Source organism: Leucopleurus acutus (assembly GCF_964270905.1).
Source record: "Leucopleurus acutus genome assembly, chromosome: 12".
Taxonomy (NCBI): domain Eukaryota; kingdom Metazoa; phylum Chordata; class Mammalia; order Artiodactyla; family Delphinidae; genus Leucopleurus; species Leucopleurus acutus.
Genome location: NC_139154.1, coordinates 17,926,335 through 17,952,695, shown reverse-complemented (window position 1 = coordinate 17,952,695; position 26,361 = coordinate 17,926,335). Strand labels below are relative to the sequence as shown.

General features: G+C 38.2%; 1 protein-coding gene across 4 annotated transcripts in view; it reads left to right on the top strand.

Moving 5' to 3' along the window:
• Nucleotides 1–26,361, top strand: part of TMEM131 (transmembrane protein 131) — a 193,555-nt gene that overhangs the window by 127,520 nt on the left and 39,674 nt on the right. For 3 of the 4 annotated variants that reach the window (XM_082851816.1, XM_082851814.1, XM_082851813.1), the window contains 14 exons: nucleotides 6,850–6,958; nucleotides 9,967–10,075; nucleotides 10,712–10,865; nucleotides 10,957–11,127; nucleotides 12,174–12,284; nucleotides 12,378–12,512; nucleotides 14,972–15,076; nucleotides 16,391–16,477; nucleotides 19,871–20,023; nucleotides 20,126–20,201; nucleotides 20,359–20,476; nucleotides 22,305–22,443; nucleotides 23,155–23,264; nucleotides 23,716–23,782. In XM_082851816.1, the coding sequence (XP_082707942.1) occupies nucleotides 6,850–6,958; nucleotides 9,967–10,075; nucleotides 10,712–10,865; nucleotides 10,957–11,127; nucleotides 12,174–12,284; nucleotides 12,378–12,512; nucleotides 14,972–15,076; nucleotides 16,391–16,477; nucleotides 19,871–20,023; nucleotides 20,126–20,201; nucleotides 20,359–20,476; nucleotides 22,305–22,443; nucleotides 23,155–23,264; nucleotides 23,716–23,782 (1,644 nt within the window). The remainder of the gene's footprint in view (nucleotides 1–6,849; nucleotides 6,959–9,966; nucleotides 10,076–10,711; nucleotides 10,866–10,956; nucleotides 11,128–12,173; nucleotides 12,285–12,377; nucleotides 12,513–14,971; nucleotides 15,077–16,390; nucleotides 16,478–19,870; nucleotides 20,024–20,125; nucleotides 20,202–20,358; nucleotides 20,477–22,304; nucleotides 22,444–23,154; nucleotides 23,265–23,715; nucleotides 23,783–26,361) is intronic. The other variant, XM_082851815.1, reaches the window with a different exon arrangement.

Here is a 26,361-nt window from a genome sequence, read left to right as displayed (position 1 = left end):
AAAAAACACATACTGCTGACTGTTACTGCTATATTGAGGGGTTAGTGATTGTTTTTGCCTCTTTAATCTGTATTGAAATTTTCACAAGTCTATAGAAAAATGAGCAAAATAAGAGCAATATAGGGCTTCCCTGGTGGCGCAGTGGTTGGGAGTCCGCCTGCCGATGCAGGGGACGTGGGTTCGTCCCACATGCCACGGAGCGGCTGGGCCCGTGAGCCATGGCCGCTGAGCCTGCGCGTCTGGAGCCTGTGCTCCGCAACGGGAGAGGCCACAACAGTGAGAGGCCCGCGTACCGCAAAAAAAAAAAAAAAAAAAAAAGAGCAATATAAATATTTATAAAAATATGAGTGTGTATATGTTAACATAATTAACATAAAGTTGTAAACACCCTTTCTGGATAAGGACTATTCTGAGATAATGTCATTGTTTCTTTGACATTAAAATGTTTGTTGTTTTATTATTAAAGGTAGTAGATAGTTGGGAGAGGGTTGTTTTTGTTTTTTTAATAGAATAAGTGGGGAAGTGTTCTTTCCTCTTCTGTTTTTGGGGAGAGTTTTTTTTTTTTTTTTTTTTCCCGGTACGCGGGCCTCTCACTGCTGTGGCCTCTCCCGCCGCGGAGCACAGGCTCCAGACGCGCAGGCCCAGCGGCCATGGCTCACGGGCCCAGCCGCTCCGCGGCATGTGGGATCCTCCCGGACCGGGACACGAACCCACGTCCCCTGCATCGGCAGGCAGACCCCCAACCACTGCGCCACCAGGGAAGACCCTGGGGAGAGTTTTTGAAGGATTGATGTTAATTCTTCTTTAAATGTTTGGTGGAATTCACCAATAAAGTCATCTGGACCTGGATTTTTCTTTGTGGGAAGTTTTAAAATTATTAATTCAATCTCTTTACTTGCTACAGGCCTGTTCAGATTTTCTTTTTCTTCTTGAACCAGTTTCAGTAACTTATGTCTTCCTAGGAATTTTTTCATTTCATCTAAGTTATCTGATTTGTTGGCATACCATTGTTCACAGTATTCCCTTATAATACTTTTTTTTTTTTTCCTGTGAGGTAGGTAGTAATGGCCCATCTTTAATTGTTTTTAGCAATTAGAGTCTTCTCTATATTAAAAAAATTTTTTTGGTCAGTCTAGCTAAAGGTTTGTTGATTTTGTTGACCTTTTCAAAGGACCAACTTTTTGTTTTGTTAATTTCCTTTTTTTTTTCCTTTGGTTTGATACCAAAATACCCTTTGTTTTATGAAGAAAGGTAGTAGATAGTAGGAATTTCTCCTTCCCTGCCACCAACATCCTCACATTTGCAAAATAAAAAGTTAGAAAACCTGTTAGACTTCCTCACACACACACACACACACACACACACACACATTTTAGATTTTACCAGTGAAATGCAAAGGCCTAATAACCACTGCTCTGTTACAACATTTTAAAATCTCACTTTGTACTCAGAATTGTGCTTCCTTTTGTTCAAATGTCCTAGTTTACTATATCAGACTCTCCTCTGCAATGGAGCGTGATTCCTTCTGCTAGATTTGTCCAGCTTGCTTTGGCTACAGCCTACAAGAAGTTCTTTGAACTTCTTGGTCTTGGATTTCTTCTTGAGCCCAGTTGGCATCATGAAGCACAGTTACCGTATACGTGATGATGTGCACGCAACTGCCTCCCCAGCCGTTTCCTGCCCGCATGCTCAGGGCACTGACCTCCACGAAGGAAAACTCCTGAAGCACACCGTCTGGCCGCACGTCCTGGGATTCAGCAGCACATTTGTCTGTAGGGCAGACCCCGCCTATCGGTGGATCACTTGCCATTGCCTCCGTTTGAGATGTCAGATAATTTTTACTTTTTATGTGTTCCGCATGCTGTTTGTCTCTTACTGGTTTCTTCAGTCTGTGGGATGTCTTGTACAGAGGAGGAACTCTCATGCTTTTGGGGCAGACTTCAGGCCTTGAAGTCACTTCTCCAAATGTGAGGGCTTAGAGATTTGATGGGAAAGTGCATTTACTTAGCCCAAGCATTCTGGTCTAACTTTTTACATACAATGAATAGACTCAAACAAATGTCTTTTTCAATAAACATTTTCTAGAAAAATGAAATTAGCAATTCTAAGAATGTGAATGAAAAAATGTAATTCATTTATGATAGGTAATTCAATATAAACAGGCCCATGTTCCTCCTTTTCTCTTTTATTAAGGAGTTTTAGGATACACTGTAAGTGAACATTTTTCTTACCATGGGTTAGACATATCTAGGTTCTTTACACAGATTACCTTATTTGATACAGCTCTCTTGTAACGTACTCAGGTCCTTGTTTTCCAAATAGGGAAAATGAGTCAGACCTTTTTATTTTTAAGTGACTTAATTTGACTGTAAAATGTACAAGTTACATGAAAGTATATTAGGAATATAATGATACTTATTGATCAAGTCTTTATGAATATATCGTTTTATATTCAATATTCCCATTAACCTATTGATTTATGTATATGTGTTTAGAGCTACATTTGTGTCTACCTATGTATGTATTTTTTCTAACATCCAAAGCCTATACTCTGCCAGTGTTTTGGTAGTTTTATCTCATTTCCTCATTCATTCACTCATTCACTCATTCAGTCAATATTTAATAAGCATCAACTATATGCTAGCTTCTGTGCTAAGTACTGAGCATACAGAAGGGAATCAGACAACCAAGGTCTTTGTCCTTACTGAGCTCATTTTTTAGCTGGGAGACAGACAAACAGGTATGCAGCATAATTGTAAATTGAGGAATAAGCAGAATGGCATGTAAGTCGGGGAGGGAGTTGGTTTAGATAGAGTTGTCTCTGAAGAGCTGACGTTTGCCGTCATAACTCAAGAGTGAGAGGTAGGCACCCATAAGAAAAGCTGGTGGCCAAGTGTTCCCATCAAAGGGATCAGCAAGTGCAAAGGAATAGCTTTGTTGTCAAGGGAAGCAGGGTTGAGGGGGTGGCTTGAATGGAAAAGATGAAGGCTGGAGAGTCAAGCAGGGCTTCCTGGGGCCCTGGGAGGGGTTTAGATTTTATTATAAGTGCAATGGGAAGTTACAGAATTGTAAGCAAGAGAGTGATGTCATTTGATTTATGCGTTGTAAAAAGTCAGTGTAGCTGCTTGTGGAGAATGAACTGCAGAAGGTTAAAAATCTGTTGCATGGTCCACTTGAGAAATGACAGTAGCTTGGACTCCTCGCCTTATCAGCCAGGGGATGAGCCCATCTACCATGGAAACTGAGTTTTAAGAGAGCTTCCCAAGGTTTTTCCTGTATTTTTCTCCATAATATGCCAGACCTAGAGACTGGTGCATTTTTTTAAGCGTCCCTCCCTCCCTCCATTCCACAAATATATAGAATTTTAGGATGAGCTCAACAATGCTAAAACTCAGAGGGTTTTTGAAAATTCCCCTTCAGGGAATTCAGAGTCTCTTCATCTTTCAAGATATAAGACCACTAAAGGAAGCAGCTCCAAATATAAGTTCCTCACCTGTCAATGGACAAGATGCCCAGGTCCAAGCCTTCCTGACGTTGTCTATAATGCAACTTAGAGAATATGGTTTTCCTCAATGTTTATAAAACAATACTATATAAATGATGGAATAAGTTTGCCTGAGATGTCTTAAGGCACCTTTGTATGAAGTTTCCTTGCTAATTAATGAATAAAAACCACAGCTGTACTTAATTAATTTTACTAATGTCAACTTGACATGGACCTTAGCTCATTGGTGCACCTACTGTTAAAAATACAATCGCTGTCTACTGAAAGGTTATTTTTCTTGCTTGCTCAAAGTAGTTGAGTAGTTTCAGAATGTCCTGAGCCTTGAGTTTCACTTGAGAGTTACGGAGCATTAGTTGGGTATGAATGTCGTGAGAAAGGCTAGAACTATTGGGTTGGCCAAAAAGTTCGTTCGGTCTTTTCCGGAACAAACTTTTTGACCAACCCAGTATACTTCAAGCCTGTGCAAACTGCCTTTCCTGGGAATCTTGCCATATTTTTTCCACTTCTTGATTAAGTAAGCAACAGTTAGTGACTGGTACTAAAATATATTATTAGTATAAATATGCTTATTACAAGTTAATGATTATTTATTATTTTATAAAACTGTCAGAATGAGACAGCTATTTAAGTGTTTTGCTTGTTTGTCTCTCTTTGTTTTTGTTTCCTTGGAAAACAGGTTTTAACTGATTGGGAGATTTTTTTTCTTTTAATGGTAACAGGTGAACAATTTAATTTAGACCATTTGTATAAAACATGAGTCAGTTGAATATTATTTTACTGTTAGTGTGACATGTTTTAAGGTAATAATACTGAATGTAAAGTTTTCCTCTGGTAAGAAAAATCTTAAAGTGTGTTTCATGTGAGAAAAACATTTTTTTCATCAAATATTTATTCTTAGTTCTTACTACTTACTGTGACTATGTATGGTAATAGATACCATTGCTTAGCTGTTTCTGACATGGGGTTGTGCTTGTTACTGATGAACCACCACTTAAATTCTTTAAGTGTTTGAAAATGGTCAAGGTTCCCTTGCTGCTGTATCATAATCAATAGAGTAAGTGAAAGAATTAGGAACCGTATGTGTCCTCTGTAAACTGTAAGGCTTTATACGGTCATCTCTCTAACAGATCCTGACCTCAGGATAAATGTGTCTAATTCAAAAAACAAAAAACAGCATAATTAGGGACTTCCCTGGTGGTCCAGTGGTTAAGACGCTGCACTTCCATTGCAGGGGGCCCGGGTTCAATCTGGGTTCCTGGTTAAGGAACTAAGATCCCACGTGCTGTGTGGTGCAGCCCCCCACCAAAAAAAAACAGCAAAATTAATAGAATCACAAAATTTTTCAGATAGGTGGAAACTTAGAAAAAAATCTAATCCAACCCCTAGGATTTTACGGGTGGGAGAAATAAGGCCCAGAGTAAATGGGCAGCTTACTCAGACTCACACTGCTGGTTAAATAGTTAGTATCCTTCTGTTGTAAACTCATCACTCTGGGTCTCACCTGTACTTCTATACTGCTTTCCTTTCCTTTGGAAAAAGTTTTTAGTGTAGTGTGATGAAACCAAATGAACCTTTTGTCCAGTTTGTAGTTTATCTTATAGTCAAACCACTTTGTTTTACTGTTAAAAATACACACACACACATACACACATATACATATATACATACCCTTCAAGGAATGAAGAGATTCATACTTTAAATGATTGCTAATAACAGCAAGCTTATTGATAGTAAATATATTGATATGAACCAGTCAACTCCCAGCTCCATTAGAGATTCAAAAGCAAATGAGGGGCTTCCCTGGTGGCGCAGTGGTTGGGAGTCCGCCTGCCGATGCAGGGGACGTGGGTACGTCGTGCCCCAGTCCGGGAAGATCCCACATGCCACGGAGCGGCTGGGACCGTGAGCCATGGCCGCTGAGGCTGTGCGTCCGGAGCCTGTGCTCCGCAATGGGAGAGGCCACAACAGTGAGAGGCCCGCGTACCGCAAAAAAAAAAAAAAAAAAAAAAAGCAAATGAGGAGTTCTCAAAGAAGAAGAAAGAAAAAGAGTTAAAATACTGGGAGAGCCTGAGGCCAAGAGCTAAGGCAATTAAGATTTCTAGCACAGGAAACTGCAGGGCTATCCTCCCAGGCCTAGTAAAGACACCCGAACAACTGAGGACTAACAGCAGTGGGAAGGGAGGCGCCCTGCTGACTGGGACTGAAAAGCAGTGTCTGTCATCACTCTGTATGTAACCAACTTTGTTTCCTGTGATTGAAACACAATGCAAGAGACTGCTTTTCCTCACACTCTTCTGAGGTGCTTCTTGTGCCTTCAGAGGACTGTCCTTCATTCTCTATAGGCAGATTCCACCTTTATAAATGAGCAGAAAAGGTGGGTGGGGAGCTGGAGGAAGAACCTGGTGGCTCATGGGGATCTGACTGCGCCCATGTCAGCACGATTGCCTGATGAGTGTTCCTTTCTACTGGAAACATCTTGCTTTGACAAGTTTATAAAGCCCCCTGAAAATTCAACGGAAATCCCAGAAGTGTTCTGAAATCAAAGTAGTATTCAAATTGCATTCTAAAAGAAGATTTTTGATCAAGACTTGTGTTCAATACCGCAATTTTCATTAGTATATGTTTGGGCAGTAGGATGCCAGGTGAAGAGCCCTGGACCAAGTCAGGACAGCTGGTTTCCAGTTCTGTCTCTGGATGCCAAGCTGTTGAAACATCACTCAGTATTGCAAGATGTCCTTCATCTGTAAAACAGGGAAGGAAATTGGTATCTTTAAAGGGCCCTTCCCATGAAAAATGCTTTTTGTCAGTGCGGATTATCATATTAAAAAAGTAACTGCACTTAAATAGTACTTATTTTTTAAGCTTGCTCAAAAAGTGCAAGCTTTTACTGTTTTGTTGTTGTTTTAGGTTTAGTTGTTTGAACAGAAAGCTCTTACTTTGTTAAGTTGAAAGCGTTCTGACCTCTTCCAGGTTGCGCATCCCTGCCATCCTCTTCCTCACGGTTCACCCCACAGTTGGGAGTGCAGCCCCTATCATAAGTTCTCATGTCCCTTTCTCTTATATATAAATTAGGCATTCATTTAGAAAATAAATACCTTTTCTTCTATGTTATGTATTCATACCCATTGTACTTTTTACAGTCACTTCATCATTTTCCTTCTGGTCATCATTTTATTTCATAAAAATAGTCTAATGAAGTTAATTTGAGGTCTTGTCAGCTTAGCCTACTCTATTTAAAGGGACCACATAAAGTTAAACTTTTCAAGTTTTCATTCTGCTTTACTTTTCACTATAAACTGAACCACTAGACTAAAATAATGCTATGTAAATTTTTCTCTTTGCAGAGTGTTCGACCTACACCACAAAATGACGCTATAACGGTACACTTTAAACCAATTACATTAAAAGCTTCAGAAAGTAAATATACCAAGGTTGCAAGTATCAGCTTTGATGGTAAGTGTTCAACTTTTTCTCTCTGGTAGAGTGCTCTTATTTTGATAAATTAGAAGGCATCTATGTTGACATCTTAATATAGAAACCCAGACCATTTTACAGTCAGATATTATAGTACTGGTTAGGTTGGTTTTTCTTGTAAATCATCACCAACTCTTATTTGATTGTTTCACGAAAGAAAATATTCTAACTTCATAAACCTAAATTAATACTAGCAAATACATTAGGGTTGGAACTAAATTTTTGTTATCTGGGCTCTTTTACATATATACCTATTATGCTTTGCCTTAATTATGAAGTCATTAATTTTTGTAATTAAGTGAATATATGTTTGAATTTCAGAAGCATGTTTGAATTTAAGAGCAGAAATAAAGTATTTTCTGTAACATTTCCATATATTGGCTTTTATTAACGAGGCAGACTGTCCTACCTAAACTAAAATAACTGCCTTCATGATAGAATTGTCAAATTAGATAACAATGATTTCAAACACGTATATTGTGTATTTTGACATTTGAAATATTAACCCAGACTTTAACATATTTTAATAGCATGTTTTTATTCAGTTTTGCCCACTTTACTAGAACATTTACTGAATTTGCTGTCATAAAATTTTTTGAGTAGTGATGTAATGGCTGTCTGACTGTATATGTAATTTAAATTTAATGAAAGCTGAAACTCCAAGTGGGACTTGGCTCATAAAGGCACGGGCAAGTGAGGAGCCCTGAAGCTTAAGCTTGGGCCGCGGGATAAAGCCATCTTTACTCATAGTCCACATTTTACAACTAAGCTCCTCATCAGAAGAGAATATTTGGTCACTGAGTGACCTACTGAGTGTGGCACAGTGTTTGTGAGAGCATCTGGGCTCACTCCATGCACATGGAGAGTCTGGGGGAGAATCTGGAGCAACTGCACAGTTGGCTGCCAGCACAGTGTTCATCCTATGAGCTCAGAGAAAACTCCCAAAGAAGTTAAGATTAAATACATGGCATACTTCCATAGTCCAGCTGTCAGGAAATAATCAGTATTGTAGAAGGCTTGATAGCACAGATATTTCCAAATGTGTGATAAATTGTCTTCTGTATTGCTAAGATACCAGCCATGACCACCAGTATCAGTGTCAGTATCAGTAGGTACATTGTCTTCCCTTACGGAGAAACAGAGCAACCAGTAATAATTTCTGACCCCAAGAACAACATGTAGGACCTACCCTTCTGATAAATCCAAGGAGTTGGGGGGGGGGGGGGTGTGTACACTGGGGCAGCTGTGCTGTGTACTTCCCCCATTCTTCTTTTCCAGCTCCTGTATTGACAATACAGTGACTGTTTCCACTGAGATAAATGAAAGTCAGGAATGGTGGTTCTGAGATCACAGACTCCAAAATAAGTGTTTCTTAAAGAAATGATGTAAAATTTAACACAGAGACAAGGGAGAGCATCTTTTAAAGCAGGTGCTACATTTCTTAAAAGTGGTTTTTATTATCATGGGAAAATCCCTCCACCTTTCACCTCCCACCTCTCCCATCACCACCCCGGATTCCAATACAAATGATATTACCCTTGAGATTGCTAAGAAATGCTTGTTTTACTTAACTTTTAAAAATTTTAGGGGGATTCCCTGGCGGTCCACTGGCCTGGGTTCAATCCCTGTTAGGGGAACTAAGATCCTGCAAGCCGAGAGGCGTGGCCAAAATAATTAATTTATTTAAAAATTAAAATTTCAGAACGTGCCATGAATATTAACTCCACAGTGTTCACTTACCAAGCAAGCATGTCTCATCAACTCATGACTCTTTATGATTTTTAACTGAATTTTCTTGAGGTTTTGACCACTTCATTGCTAAAATATAACTTGATTAGATACTATGAAATGCCTGAATTATGGCCCTTGTTATCAGCCTTATGTCAGAATAAATAGCAGAAAAAAAAAAAAAAAACATTTAAAGCATCCAGAAACAGCTCTACAGTAAAAAGCAGAAAGAAACGAGGTTTAATGGGAGTTTCAAAAATCTGGATCTGCGCTGTCCGTACATAAGCCACATACTAGATGTCACTCCATTCTTTTTGATGTTCTTTTTTGTGCTAGAGTTGGATAACAAACATTTGCAGAACTTACGTATAAATTCTTCTCATAAGTGGAAGTGTTCCTGAAGTACTTACAGGGGATAAAGATACACAGCTTCTTTATTTGCTTTGGAAAGAACACCTAATGGGTACACAGATTGGATCCAACTGACTCCTTTCTGTAATTCCAGATGGAATGATTCAGAAGTGCTACAAAACTTAAAGGTTTTACTTCATCTGTGAGGACAGTATGATGGCAGGGAGGGTATATGCCTCCTCTTACACTATAGGTTAGGGTTGGCTAATATAAAAAGTCAGAGCTCGTAACTCTTGACATTTTTTGCACCAGGCTACTTTATTGGTATTTATAGCAAGACTCTGGCCACACAAGGAATGTTATTTCTTAATCCAGCTGTAAACTAGCAGTTCTCAACTTGGGGGGGCTGGGCAGTTTTGCCTCCCAGGGGATGTTTGGCAACGTCTACAGACACTTTTGGTTGTCACAGCTGATGTCTAGCAAGAGGCCGTCCTGTGCACCGCCCAACATCCCGGAGAGCACAGGGACAGCCACTCTGCCACCCAACAGCGAGTTTACCTGGCCTAAAATGTTCGTGGTTCCAAGGTTGAGAAACCCTGCTGTAGGTAAAGCCAAAGCTTATGGCTGTAGAGAAAGTAGCTCAGATATAGCGCTTTTCCTCCTGAATTGTGTTCACTTGCTAATTCCTTACCTGTTTATCGCATTATAGGAAAATTAAAGTATCTTCCCATTTTTGTATGAAAAATGTGATATTTCAGTTAAAATGTTGTAAAAGTATTCTTTGTGCCAGTTTGAAAGCTCAGCTTCTTAAGATTTTGTCAGTCTACATGCAAAGTCACTCTCATCATCCTCTGTATAAACTCTTTGGTAGCAAAATGTGACAGATTATGTTTTATGCTTCCTTTCAGCATCAAAGGCAAAAAAACCATCTCAGTTTTCTGGGAAAATAACTGTTAAAGCAAAGGAAAAGAGTTATTCTAAACTTGAAATACCATATCAAGCAGAGGTTTTAGATGGGTGAGTTTTTCTTTAAAATAAACTTCATAACTTTTTACTAATAAATAAATTTATTGATCTTAGCAAAAGTAGTAGCCAAATTCACATAAACTCCATGGAATTCGTGTTGAGAAGAACAAATTCAGATATAAAGGAGAAAAATCTCCTGTATTTTGTTTACTTTTTTTAGAAGAAAGAGGTAAATGGGATATGATATGATTTGGGCTTAAATGAAGTCTTAATGATTCCATAATACAATAGAAAAATGAATCCGTGATTTTTAAATCATTTGAACCATTTCCTTTCTGTAATTCTTTTTGTAACATGCAAGTGGCTATGGCTTATTATTAAAGTATATTGTCACTTGAAACAAAGTCATGTATATTCCTTTATAGACTTGTTAAACACTGTTCTAGAATTACAGCTTTTTATAAACGGGCAATAATAGATGTAGTTCATTTTCTAATTATACTTTAACCAATAATAGTTTAATGTCCAGCATGGCAGGGACTCCATGTGGTCAACCACTAAAATGTTTATAGTCTTAATTCTCTAGTAACAGTCATAATGCTGAATGTAAATTATTACAGCGAAAGAACTTGGATTTTAAATTAACACGTGGAAATAAAAATAATTTATTTTGTTTTTTTCAAATAGTTATTTGGGATTTGATCACTCTGCAACATTATTTCACATCCGAGACAGTCCTGCTGATCCTGTGGAAAGGCCAATTTACCTCACTAACACTTTCAGTTTTGCGATCCTCATTCATGATGTGTTGCTACCAGAAGAAGCCAAAACAATGTTTAAAGTATGTCTGGGAACCCTCATACTTTTAATTTTACTGATCTGCCAAGCAAATGATGCTGACACATTGTTTTTTCTCTCCCATCATTTCCTAGGTTCACAACTTCAGCAAACCAGTCTTAATTCTTCCAAATGGATCAGGATACATTTTTACTCTGTTTTTTATGCCATCCACATCATCCATGCACATAGATAACAATATTTTACTTATTACCAATGCCTCTAAGTTTCATTTACCTGTGCGGGTATACACAGGTTTTTTAGATGTAAGTATGCTATCTGCCTTTAAAATTTAAACTCCCTACACGTCATTTGTGTTTTCAGCTACTATTAGCCAGTCGTGTTGCACACACTTAAATTTTGCTATTTCTGTGCTTTACAAGTTGTCCTAATTCCTCCCTCGTCAGTACTTACAAGATTTTCACCCTCCCAGCGGCCATGTCTCCTCATGATGCAGTTTACTCCTCTAGTTACGCCTCTATTTAGATGTTTTCCACATTCCACTTTCTCTTGGTTTTGCTTTTACACTGTCATAGTCATGGGGAAGCTAAAAACGAGCTAAGTGGAAGAAAGATAATAAGCAGGGAAGAAAGACTATAGGACGGGTGAAAAGAAAACTCTGTAGGGAAGAGATGACCAAAACCAAGAAGTGCAAGAATGAAGAAGAGAACCAGATAAGAAAGAGGGAATAGGTGGGAAAGACACAGCTGGAATAGTCACCGAAATACGGCAGGAAAGGTCTTTCTAGTACAGAAAACAAGCCAGGAAAAAAAATCCAAACAAAGCTGTGCTTAAAATTATCAATGCAAGAAGTTTAGATGAGAAAGAAAACTGATAGGAAAGATAGAAAAGAAAGTGAAAACAGAGAGATGCAGTTCTCCAAAAAGCTAGCATCAACAAGAATTTTAGAGCTGAAGGGACCGTCACTATTGTACCACTCTTTCTGCATTTCTTGCTTAAATAGTTACTGGTTTGTAGCTGCTTTCATGAATGTGTGATGTTTGCTGAGACGGAGGACTTTTTGCCTAATTCCCCAGGGCTCCACTTAATCTCACCTAGCACTTTAGTTTCCTGCTATTTTTATGTGCCTTCAGAGGAGAACTAGCAATTCAGTAGAGGCCATGAGTGTTTTCCTTTCTGAGTAATCAAAATATTCCCATTGTACAAAGTTCTTAATTATATATTATGTATGCGTATATTTACATAAAATATAGGAACCTTAGTATATCTTAATACAGTTACTTTTTCTTGATAACATTCTCTTACATAAGTGTGACTTTACATTTAATCTAGTTCTTTTATATCTTTCCAGTACTTTGTATTACCCCCAAAAATAGAAGAACGTTTCATAGATTTTGGTATACTGAGTGCTACAGAAGCAAGTAACATTTTATTTGCAATTATAAACAGCAACCCAATTGAGGTAAAAAAAAAAAATTGTTTTTATTCTCACTCACATTTAAGGATTTTATGCTAGTGCCACAATAATCACTTTCATATCTTTCTCTCTTTTAAGTTGGCTATAAAAAGTTGGCATATCATTGGAGATGGTTTATCAATAGAACTCGTAGCTACTGAAAGAGGCAATAGAACTACAATAATCTCAAGCCTTCCAGAGTTAGAAAAATCCTCCTTATCAGACCAGTCATCAGTAAGTTAACTTTTTTATTGTTTCCTTAAACTTAGATGTAAACCTCAAATAGAAGACTAGTCATCATAATATTTTTATGAGAGTTGCAATAGCACTGACTATTTGATGTTGAAAGGACCTTATAGGTAGTCTACTTAAACCCCTTCCTCTCATGGTGAGAGAGCACTTGAGACTCAAAGGAGTTAAGTTGTAACACAAGTGTCCTTACAGGAGAAATTCCCATGGGTAGTAAACTAACCCTGTGTTCATTGAATTCACTAGGCAGAAGAGATAGCCCTGCACGTTGATAGAAGGTGTTTTCAATTATACAGTAATGTTTCTGGTCAATTCTCTGTACTGATTAGAAGAGAGTATCAGTGAGGCAAACATCGTTTGGTGGATCTCTGTGTGGATCTCCCTATATACTTTTACTCTATCTTATGTACAGTTGGTCATAAAAGAGCATGAAACAAGAGTAAATGAATGTAGCAGTCTAAGCCCTGACCACTACTGAAAAGAGAACCTGGAGTTTATACCTACTCAGAACAGAATTAGTAGAATCACCTTGTACGACTTCGAAGGAGCAGAAGATATGTCATCTGTAGTTTAGAGTAGACCTTCTTGTGGCAGTTTTACAAAAGGAAAAGCAAGTGTCCTTACGCACAGAGGTTATTGACAAATATGCTTCCATGGAATGCCATAGGTCATAAAAATTGACTTAAACATCCCCCAAAATAGGTTTTTTGGAGGACAATCTGGCAACATATACCACTCCTGGGAATGTTTCCCATGGAAGTAATTGAAAGAGCCAAACGCTGTGAGAATGCAGATGTTTGATAGCATTATTAATAATTCCAAATGACTGGAAACAGCCACATGCATAAAGTCATGATTTTATGATTGAATATTAAAGCAAATAAAAAGCTGTAAATACGATTGTATGTAGAAATTTGGAAAAGGATTTCTGAAAAAGTGGGAAATAGTACTAAATAATGTGTATTCTAATTGCAGTTGTGTGGCATTCAGGCTACATAATCAGATATTGTGGTCGGTATATGGGTGTTTGCATTTTAATAATTTATAATGTTTTAAATTTGATTCATAAATAAAGCCTCCTTTTAAAACAAAAAAAGGATATGCCCGTGACAAGTAATATTTGTCACCCCAGCTGAGGTTTTATTTTTAATACAAATTGAGTGCTGAAAAAGGATAATAATGAGACCAGCCATTAATGTGTTCATTTCAGTAATGAAGTTACAGTAAAATTGTATGTATATCTAATCTGAGATGGTTGAATTATACTGTTTTTTATAAGACATTGTAAATTAATAATTTTAGGACTCTGGATCATTTCCTCGTACTAAATAACATGTGTTAACACTTACTACTTAAATTTGAGAGGTCCACTCAGTAACATGAAGCCTGCTTGAAACTTCAGGGTTTTAGAATTAGGTCTTATATAAAACTGTATAAACACAAAAACAAGGGACAGAAAGATGAGATCACTGTTATGAATGCTTACTTAAAATAGGAAGTGTAGTGAGTTGCCAGCTTCCAAATAGCAGCTCCACAATATGTGTGTCTAAGTTTGTAATGCCTGAACTTTCAGCTGCTTTCCCCCTGTTTGCCGAAAAGCCAAACCTATGAGCTAAACAAGCATCCTGTTCCTTATGAAACACACACTGCCAGCAGCTCTCTGCACTCCTGAGACACATGTTCTTATTTGGCTGGTTAGAGTCATGATGAAAACGTTAGAGTTGCACCAATCCAACACAGAAATGCTTATAAAAGGGGGAAAGTGAGTATGTTTGGCATATCAACATTTACAAACTAAAGTACAACTTCACAAATTGAATTTCATGTTTTTTGGAAGTATCATGATTGAAAAAGTTAAGTGCCAGAAACATCAGCAAATAGCTTGAGAAAACAAGATCCACATTCTCCTTTCTTTCACATTTTTATTGCGTAACTTTTCCTTCTTTCCATGATTTTTGATGTTTCCATATGATCCAATCTCAGTGGATCTGAGGACATGGTTATTAAAACATGACAGAGTTAAATTCAGAACTTGAAGCATAACCAACTTTGTATGTATTAATACTTGTGCCCTAATGTGGCCAAAGGGTTAGTGGAAGCCTGTGTCCCTCTGCTGCAGCCCTCACCCGCTTTGACCCTGCACGTACCCGGTTGGGGTGTGAGGCCCACACCCCTCCCCAGCTTTGCAGCTGAGAAGTCAGCTGTTCCTCAGGGAACCAGTTTTCTCAGTAGCCCATGGAATAAGTATAGTAGATAAACATCCAGGGATGGGCATTATTTTGAGATATTTGTATGTGATGATATGGTAATTCAGTGTTACACTGAATTACAGTGTTACAGGTTAGGATTTTGAAGTCAGTTTATCACTGTGGCTTTCTTTTCCATTTTAATAGAAAACTTCAGCCAGCAAGGCTGATGAATGATGTCATTTCTCCTACATACAGGTAATACTAGCTTCAGGATATTTTGCAGTGTTCAGAGTCAAACTTACTGCAAAAAAACTGGAAGGGATTCATGATGGGGCCATACAGATCACAACAGACTATGAGGTAAGGACTTTATTTACAGGGATTCATGTCAATGGGGTCTTTCTGAGTAATTCAGTCATTTTTTGTTTTTATAGAAACAGAACTAAGTTTACTCAGAAAGTTACAGTTTATCGCTTTCATGCCTTAAAAACTGAGCTTTTGAGACTAGTTTACAGAATATTTGTGTTCATTAGCTCATAGTTTTCTGATAAAACCCAAATCTTTTGACTAAAAACAACTTCAGAAAAATGGATTTGGCACATTTAGAATTGCTGTTAGAAGCCTGCTTACAAATAGTTGTAGCATTGCACAGACCCTGACTGAAATTCCTGAGATAGGTCTCTCTCTTTTCTGAGGTCATAAATATCCTCCTGTGTAACATTTCCAAGAAGGAAGATACAATCAGGAAATCACATCTTAATTTGAGTTCTCACAATCATATTTACGTGTTCCTTGACTTCTAAGTCAAGGAACCAAGTGAAAATCAGTGAACTTTTTAAAGGCTTTTTGTGGGGTTTGACATGTTGCACTCAATGAGACTTTGAAGAGACATATTTCTGCCACACCTAAATATTTTGATTTATTATTTCAGAGCTGTTTGGGAAGTCGAGCACTGCTAAAGTCAGCAAGTTGCTACCCTTGTTCTCCTATCTTTTCAGTACATACAACCCCCACATGAAAGAAAACTAATTCAGAATAAACAGAATTGGTCATCTAATAATAAATGATATGTTGGGAGTATGTCAAATTACCTCCAAAAATAAGGAATCCACGTTTATCACTTTTGATAGGAATAAGTACATTTCATATCTTAGCAAAGTGTCAGCATCTTTGTGAATTGCAAATAAGCATACGAGTTGAGATTCAAAATCTGGAACGTTCAACTCATTTTTTCAAATTAGCTTGATGTTAATTTATTGCTGAGTACAAAAAGTAGAGAGCTATGTAACTTTAGAAAATGCTGGATTTTTCATTCATTGTTTTAGGAGAATAATTGAACTTTTTGAATTAATAATCTACAAAATAAAACCTATATTATGAAAAATCTGTTCTTCATTCCTTCCCCATTGTTTGGTCTTGTTTACCGTGTTTTCATCGACTCACTGAGAAGTACATGGAAATTTATTGTATTTCAGTGCATTTTATGAAGTACATGGATAGATTAAACAGTATCCATGGGTGATTTTAATTTTGCTTATCAGTTGGTTAATGCTAATATACATCCCAAGATTGGTTCTTTTAATCCCCCAAAATAACTGCCCCCTACAACAACTGTCAGTGTCAATCGCAGACTTAAACACTCATTTCTCTGTGGTTTGCTTCTTCCCTCCACAGATCCTAACAATTCCCGTGAAAGCTGTGATCGCAGTGGGTTCTCTGACTTGCTTCCCAAAGCATATGGTTCTTCCACCTTCTTTTCCAGTAAGACAGTTAATTTGTAGCCTTCTTCTTGCTAATTTTTTTTCTCTTTGCCTTTATGTTCCTAGAATTCAACAATAAAGTCAGTTACTCTTTATTAATCACTTATTTTAAGGTAAGACATTGTACCAGCTTCTTTAGGAGACATAAAGACGAATAAGAAATAGTCCCTTCTCTCAAAAAGTTTTCAATCTAGAATGAGAAATGGGCCCATGATTCATAGACGTAGAGCAGGATGTAGAAATTGCCCTAAGAGGTGAAAAATAACATGCTATGAAGAAAATACATATCTAATTGATGAAGGTGCCATGTGAATTGGCTTGGAATTTCTTCTGGCAGGGATAGACAAGGGTTAGCAAGAATGGCGTTCAGGGCCCAGGAAACAACCTGAATAGAGACACAGGCAGCAGAGTCTGAGATGGCTTTAGGCAGTGGTGAGTCGTCCAGTTTTACAAGAATGCAGGGAAGTTTCAAGAGAGAAGATGGAATGGTACCTTGGAGTGATAGCATGAAAAAAATGCAATGCACTTAAGTCCATGAAAATCTAAAGTTTTTGAGCAGAGGCTGGACATCGTCAGAGTTAAGCTTTCAAGACTGGCTCTCTGGCAGAAGTAAACGTAGGACACGTCTGGGAGTAGCAATAGTGTACCTGGAAGCCAACCCAGAGACTCTGGCCACCGTCCACAAGGAAAGCGTCAAAGGGAGGTTTGAGCTTAGGGCATTGGCAGAGGCAGTAAATCGCTTTCATACCTCCACACCTTTGCTGCTCATCTGCCTTGGCTGCCCTTCCTCCTCTCCTACCTTCAAGAACTCTTTCATGTCTTTCAAGATCCAATTCCATTGTCATCTCCTCTCTGAAGATTTCTTCACTCCACTAGACAGTACTAGTTATTTCATGTGTGCTTCTGAAACAATTTGAGATTACTTCTCTGGCAGCAAGCCTCACGTTGTGCTGTAAATGTTGCCTTATGTGTTGGTCTCCCCAACAAGACTCTGAGATCCGGTGGGAAAGAGATGAGGGATCTTATACCCCAAGTAGCAGGTATCTAGTAGATAATGGGTGGATGAAGGAGCAAAATAATGAAAAAGAGAACATAGGCAAGAGACATTTCCGATGAACCGTTTGAACTGTACTTGAATATCTTGAGGAGGCTATACTAATGGAAACAGGTATGGGTAGGTAGGTAGATAGAGGACTCAAGAATATGACGTAGAGTTTGAGCCTGGAGAACAGGGAGGAAAGAAACGGGGAAACCAGGAGGCCACCTTTTGCAGGAAGATAGTGTAGACGATTCAGGACACCTTGGAACAGATGGAAGTGTCTCTCAGCTGTGGTAGGAGACCTGACGGGTTAAGAGAAACAGTACATTGCAAAATCTTAATGCTATATACGATAAAACCTAAATTCAAATTTTAGCTCCTTAAATATAAATTAGCTTCAAATATAAATTTGAATTAATAGGTTCAGCACACCTAAGTTTGGGTCTTAATTCAATCTTTGTCTTCTTATCATTCCACTTTGTACTGACTATACAGAACTCTTGACTTCATTATTTATCCAAAAGAACCTTCAATTGCCTTTTCAATCCATGATCTCCTTGATCCCTGCATATATCCTGGAAGGGAATAATTCAGTAGATGACAAAGTGAAAGGCTCATGGACAGAGTAAATGAGAAGGCATCTATAAAAACAAGGTGTTGGTTTTGCAGTACTTCAGATTAAGCTTTCAGATATCTTCAGATGGATGGGAAGTCCAACATCAAGGCACCAGCAGATCTGGTGTCTGATGAGGGCCTACTTCCTCGGTTTGCCGACAGGCATCTTCTCATTGTGTCCTCACACAGCCAAAAGAGCAGACAGGGAGGGCAAGCTCTTGTGCCTCTTTTAAGGGCACTAATCCCGTTCATGAGGGCTCCACCCTCATGACCTGATCACCTCCCGAAGGCCCTGCCTCCTGATACCATCACACTGGGGGTTTAGGATTTCAACATGTGAGTGTGGGGGAGCACACAGACGTTCAGCCCATAACAGTCATGAAATTCTGTAAAATCTCTTATCAGATGGAGACTACTAGAGCCAAGTGATGAAAACTTGGTACTTCAGAATGAACATTTCAAATAACTCACAGTTTAATACTTCGTATTTGAATACCATTATAAAATGAACTTCTGTATCTGTTACCTCTCTTGATCCCCACCATACCCCTGAGAGACAAGATGTGGACACAAGAGTAGTAGTTATTACAGGTGCATGAAGACCAGTTAACTGCCGGGAAGACACAGCTGGGTGGAGGCCAAGCTGGGACTCAGCATAGGCTTCTGCTTTCTTCTCTTATGTTCGTATCCTCACAGCAGCGTCCCCACCCTCTAACATCTTTCTACTCTGGTCAGACTGTAAATGATGTGTGTTAGTCTTAACTGCACCATCATTCAACTCCTTTTACTGTTCATTTTCTTAACTTCTTTGTCTTTTAAAAAAAAAAAACATTTATTTATTTATTCAGCTGTGCCAGGTCTTAGTTGCAACACGTGGGATCTTTTAGTTGTGGAATGTGGGATCTAGTTCCCTGATGAGGGATCAAACCCAGGCTCCCTGCACCTGGAGCGGGAGTCCTAACTGCTGGACCACCAGGGAAGTCCCGACTTCTTTGTCTTTCAATACCAAATATTAGACCAGCAGGGTCTGGTCATTTTAGAGACTTCTTCAAATGGCTAGGAATCAGGTTATAGGATTCTGGTTCTATATTCAGACAAAAGAAAGTAAAATATTATAATATGATTCTTATTGATGATTATTTGAATCATGTAGTTTTTTATTTAAAATCTGGTACTCTGTCATAGGGAGAAGCATGCAGCTGATAAGAGCAATCATTGGTAATTTAATGATTTAAGCTGTATACTGTTTTAATATGATGCTTGATAACCTGTGTTTTTTAAAAATGTCTAATTTCTCTTTGGCACAAATAGTATTTTTCTTTTATAAAGAAAATAGCTTTGGATTTTAGAGTTCACTTATTTCATCCTGAATTTGGATACTTTTAAGGCACCCTGGCCTTGGTATAATCAAACCTTTCTTAACAAACTGACAGTGACTGCTTCCTTTATTCAAAGCTAGCTCTGTACCTTTGTTAGTATGTGAACATTTTTACTTTAATTCATTTTTACAAGATTGCAGAGATTTGACCTGCTAATTTATCTGTAATAGGCCATAAAAACAACAAAATACGTACATTTGGAGGAGGGGCTCTGGTTACAAATTTAAAGTTTATCAACTTTTGAAAATTCTAAATGTCCTTTGAACTTTGGTTTCCTAGAAATATGTCTGTCAGCTCTAAAGTGTGTGTTCTGAAGAAAATCTACCATTTACAGATGAGTTTGTTTGTTTTCTTCCTTCAGGGGAAAATAGTTCATCAGAGTTTAAATATTATGAATTCCTTCTCACAGAAGGTAAAGATCCAACAAATACGATCTTTGTCAGAAGATGTACGATTTTACTACAAACGATTACGGGGCAATAAGGAAGATTTGGAGCCAGGGAAAAAATCAAAGGTTTGAAAATGTTATATTTGCAAAAATTCCCGTCCATTAGCACTTTGTCATTGTGACCTTCTGTGGATTGGGGATTCATGGTTCTCCTGTGCCTCTTTGTAGATTGCAAACATTTATTTTGATCCTGGACTGCAGTGTGGGGATCATTGCTATGTTGGCTTGCCTTTTCTGTCCAAATGTAAGTTATCTTGCCGTTCTCTCTCATGCCCTTCACTCCCTCCCCAGAATACTCTTTAATAAAAGGCGGCCACTTTTAAGGCCCATCCCTATCTCTTGATGCTATAGGAATCATTTGAAGGGCTGAGTATGTCATACCATTTGTCTCCTTGGTTTAGCTGAACCCAAAGTGCAGCCTGGTATAGCCATGCAGGAAGATGCTTGGGATGCTGACTGGGATTTGCATCAAAGTCTGTTCAAAGGATGGATGGGAATAAAGGAAAATTCAGGTCATAAGTAAGTGGTTTTGCTTCATTTAAGTATTTGAGCTATCTTTACCAGTATGAAACATGACTTTCTAAAGTTATTCTTATATTGGGTTATTTTATTTCCCTGTAGGTAAGAAAATATGCCTAATCTTCAGGAAGCATCTTGAATTGCCATTGTAGTTGTATATTTCTCAGAAGTATGCACACTACCATTTTTGTCTTTTTTCCAGTGTTCTAGATGCTTCCTTAAAGTCAAAGGAACTCGATGAAGTTGTCCTTGTGTAGGATAACTTCATTGTTTACCTTAGACACATCCATTTGCATAAGAAAGAAAGTTTCTACCTACCACTGACCTCTGTTAAAGGCTAGGAAAACACTTTCTAGGTTTAACCTCACAGGAGGAGGAGTGTCTCTGCCCCTCCTGAAAAGAACTGCTTCCTCCCTTTCCAGACCTGAGCTGTTAGGGGTGCATGGCCCGTTCACATGGGCTCAACCTTATGTCTGTGGCAGGTAGAAAATGTCCCAGCGACAAATCAGTACCGCATCTGGATTCAAAAGCAAAGACACACTTATGTGGCAGTATAGAAATTTGATCTTTCTGTGTACTTCAGAAGAGAATTTGACTAGCAAACTGATGAAAACGGTTCTTCTCCATTGGCTGATTTGAAATGTATTTGTCAGTGTCATCAAGATCTTCCAATTTATAGTATGTAAGATTTTCAAGCCATGAATGATTAAATCTGCAGGTTTCTATTTATCTGAACTATCTTCTGTGAAAGGTTCTCTTAAGGCAAAAGAGAGTTAAATTTTAACTTTACAATGGTTAAAATTAGTACAGAGACGACTTCTAATGAACTCACTAAGAGAACACTAATTCAAACACTCCTTGGTCCTCTACAGTTCCATAGCGGACATTGTAAGGTACAGGTCGCCTCCACAGTTTAACATCCAATTATGAATAAATAACTTGCAGTGCTGCCCGGAACCTCTTCACGCCCCGCCCCCTGAAACCCCTGCTTTCCTCTCTGTGAGCCTAGTGTTTCACTCCTAAAGACCCAGGCTCCCTGCCTGCCCTGTGCCACTGTGTCCCAGTTGCACAGTGAATGTGGCATTTTCCCTGCCCCTGCCTTTGTCTTACTTTCTCAGCGTGAATGTTACAGAGAATTCGTTACTCGTCATACAAAACCGGTAGTTTCACCAATATTAGGGTGTCATAATTCAGTAGTCTTATAGGATAAAACAGGCTTCAGTGTTTGTGCCCAGGCACCTTAGCCCCATTTATAATATTGTTTCCTTAGGGAATGTGCCTGAGTTCTTAACCGCTGGCTTATAAATACTCATATGTAGGGAAATAGTCAAATGAGGCCCTGAAAATTGCTCTTAACTATATATATCGGGACAGAATCCTCATATGTGTTACCTCTTCAACTGATGTCTTCATTGTGTATCAGGATTTTGTTTTGTTTTTTATCTCTAGTGGGGGAAAAAGCCATATGCCAAGCAGTGCACTGCCTTCTTATTAGTTCTACTGAAAACATGTGCCTGCTGTTGGTGTCTGGATCTTTCCACTAAACATGCAAGATCCTTTAGGATCCCTGTAACATCATGTTATCTGAATATCCCTGCCTTTTCCCTTTCGAATTCAGTACGAAGACAGTACTGTACAGGTGATCAGTGATACTTTGGCAGCTCTTTGTGCCAAAATAGAGGCATCTTCATACATGTCTCTATGAGAAGCAGACTTAAATATTAGAGCAAGTAAAATTTCTCAAATACACAAGCCTAATAGAATTTCCTATATTCAGAAAACTCAAATATTTCATTTTGTTACAGTGACTTACAAATTGTTTTTCTAGATTGAGCGCTATATTTGAAGTAAATACAGACCTTCAAAAAAACATACTGTCGAAAATCACTGCCGAGCTCTCCTGGCCGTCCGTCCTCAGCTCACCCCATCACATGAGGTTTCCCCTTACTAATACAAACTGCTCTTCAGTAAGTATTCAGAGTGACATCAGTTCTGGGAAATCTGTAATAGGGTTATGAAGTATCTGCTCTTTTTTTTTTTTTTTAACATCTTTATTGGAGTATAATTACTTTCCAATGTTGTGTTAGTTTCTGCTGTATAACAAAGTGAATCAGCTATACATATATATATATCCCCATATCCCCTCCCTCTGGCGTCTCCCTCCCACCCTCCCTATCCCACCCCTCTAGGTGGTCACAAAGCACCAAGCTGATCTCCCTGTGCTATATGTGGCTGCTTCCCACTAGCTATCTGTTTTACATTTGGTAGTATATATATGTCCATGCCACTCTCTCACTTCATCCCAGCTTACCCTCCACCCCCCCACCCTCCCTGTGTCCTCAAGTCCATTCTCTACATCTGCATCTTTTTTCCTGTCCTGCCCTTAGGTTCATCAGAAGCATTTCTATTTTTTTGGATTCCATGTATATGTGTTAGCATACGGTATTTGTTTTTCTCTTTCTGACTTACTTCACTCTGTATGACAGACTCTAGGTCCATCCACCTCACTGTAAATAACTCAGTTTCGTTTCTTTTTAATGCTGAGTAATATTCCATTGTATATATGTGCCACATCTTCCTTATCCATTCATCTGTCAGTGGACACTTAGGTTGCCTGCATGTCCTGGCTCTTTTAACAGTGGCAGTCTTTCACTTACTGTGTCTTTACTTTGTTTAAGGAAGAAGAGATTACGTTAGAAAATCCTGCAGATGCGCCTGTCTACATTCAGTTTATTCCTCTGGCCTTATATTCCAACCCTTCTGTCTTTGTAGATAAGTTAATATCAAGGTAGGCATTGCGGGTAGTTTATCAGAATGTTTTCATATTAGCAGTGAATTATTATTTTACACATTTAAAACTTTATTTCAGCTCATACAGTAATAGATTGGGCTTAGAGAAATTCTGCATCTGTAATTGAAGTTGAGAGAAGGTTCTGGGGAGAGAGATGGATATTATATTAAACATCTAGAAAAGCTCCCAGTTTAAGACAAGAAAAAAATAATATAGAACTCCTTCCTAAAATCTTATAAAGAGGAAGCAAGTGGTGGAGCCTTTCAAGTATTTTACTTTTAAAAAGTGAACAAAATATTAACTGTAAGTTGTAGCTATTTTTTGAAGGCTGTTAATCTGATAACATTGATCTCAAAATCTGCCAAAAGATAAGCACAACCTTAGTATTTATAACCCCTTTAATTATGATGCTGTTTACAAAGAAATATGTGTATTTTTTTTATTTCAGGTTTAACTTAAGTAAGGTGGCAAAGATAGATTTAAGAACACTAGAATTCCAAGTCTTCAGAAACAGTGTAAGTATTCAGACTTCATACTATTCCAAAGAAGTAATTCTACGATATGATCAATGCAAATGTGAAAGAAAAATATTAACCATCCTTAAATTGGTTGAAGGGCAAGTTACTGGAGAAGTCAGAACAGTCTAGTAATTATTTTAGAGGCAAAAAGCCCCGGAAGAATGGGTGGGATTTAGATTGCCATGAGGCACCCTGGATAGAAGGTCCTGTTTGTGGGCATTAAACATTAAGCTCATGAAGGTTCATCATAATGGCTGCCAGAACCTCTGAGATTATGTAGATAAGGTATATACTGATAGATAATGGTTTTTTTTTATTAAGCCTCAAAATATTGAGCTTGGTCATTTAAATTTTTATTTTGGATACTTTCTGATAAGATTGTAAGCTCCATGAAGGCCAGACCCACGGCTAGCTGTATTCATACTTAGCGCAGCAGTGAGCATAGTTATAACTCAACAAGTATCTTTAAACTAATAAATGTATACATAAACTGGTTTGTTCTAGGACCAAATATTCTCTATCATACAGGCCGGGCTGAGCAGCCACTAACCACTCATGATTATATAAGAACTTAATGTGTAGGATCTGCGTCAGTCAGGAAATTAGCACTGGGAACTAAAGCCACCTGCAAACTGGCCCAAGTCTCTTGGCCTAGATGCCCTTCCCAGCCACTTTCATCCAGCCTTAAACAGCCTGTTCACACCAGCCCTGATGGCTGTGGAGCGTGCACTGATTCGGCTCTCTGGCTCTCCCTGAATCTTTGTTTGCAAGCATGTTAGCGGTGTTTTTTGTTTTCTTTTTGACGTATGGTAGGTACCTTGTTTCCCAGTTCTGGGTATAAGCTCCTTGAGGGCTTTTCTTCTACTTATATGGTTTCCTTCCCACATTTATAATACGAAGGGTGTTGAGTGAATGAGAGTAGGAATCTAGTTAATCCTCCATCATCTGAATTACTTTGAGTGAAAACAGTAAACGACCACCTCCTTTCTCTCCTTTTGCTGAGCTCTTTTTCTGAGCACGGTCCCAGTCTGTCAAGTAGCCACGGGATGCCTTCCTGCCATGCTGTGGCTTTGCTGCTTCCCATTTGGAATAAGGGAGGTTGGCTCCTAGAATAACCATGGCTTTGTACCTACTAACTTGGTCACCTCGACCAAGTAAATAAACCTTTCCAAACTTCAACTTCTTCACTTGTAAGTGAAGTTAATAATTTGTATATTACAAAGTTTTTGAACAGGTTAAGCAGACCAACATGGAAGCCCTTAGATGGGTTGCTTGGGACATAGGAAGCCCTCAATGAATGTTGACTGGATGAGTCAGTCTGTGGCTCACCAGGTGGGAAAGAAAGGCAATACGAAGGTTCTCAGTATTTCATGAGCACCTACTATGTATCAGCATTGTATCACTATATGTGTATAGTGTATCATATCACTATATCATATATATGTGTATAGTGTATCATATATATCACTATATCATATATATATCATATATATCACTGTATCATATGTATCACTATAATCAGCAGGTGCATTCACATTTATAATTTCATGTAATCATTACAGCAGCCAGGCTGAGCTATTACTAACCACCCTAAGAATAAGTATTTCCCTTGTTCTGTTGGTGGTGGAAAAACAAAGCTCAGAGAGAGGAAGTAACTTGCCCAAGTTCCTACCTGTGATAACTGGCAGGGCCAAATTCAAATCTAGTTCTCTCAGAGTCCAGAACCCTTGCCCATACTTTCGTGACACATAGTCGTTACTGTTAGGAATCACTAATTAACCTGTCCAACTAGATGTTTTGTAGTTCTTGAAGGATTTGTGTCCTTTCCCATAGCTTTGTGTTTTAATGTATAAGGCATAAATTAGCCAAACCTTTATGGAATTGTTTTTATGTCTATTTTTAAGTAAATCTTATATAAGAAAGTAAGAGAAAGAAATTTTCTCTTTAAAAAGAGACAGTAATTTTCAATGTTGTATTTTTATTTTCTGCTGAGTAATAGGTAGAATACTAGACTGAAATTTAGATAGTCTCATCTTCTAGTCCATGCCCTTCTCTTGGAATCTTTTTTACTTTGCTTTTTCCATCCATAAAGTACCAACATAATAAGTTCAAGGCTATCTAGACCTCAAATATCTAGAAAGCTCAGTAACCAGAAATTCCTTTCACTCTGCTTTTATAAGAGAGGAAACACTCATGAGAAGTACATGACCTATATTTACCTTTTTTTATCTTACCACATCTTTAGTGGTACTTACAAGATGTAGGTACTGTGAGAGATAGGAAGATGAATAAGAATACTCTACACCTCAGGAATTCATTCTAAATAAGAAATGCTGGAGGAGGTCTTAGGGTGAGCTTAGGATAAATTCTATCACAGTTCTCTACAGTGCTATAAAACTGTGGATCTCAGAATATTTGGTCTCAGCATTCCTTTACAGTCTGAACAATAATTAAGGATTTCTACATTATCTCAATTTTTAAAAATTATTAAGGACTCCAAAGAGGTTTTTTGTTTATGTGGTTTGCATCTATCAATATTTAACATATTAGAAACTAAAACTGAGAGATCATTAAAA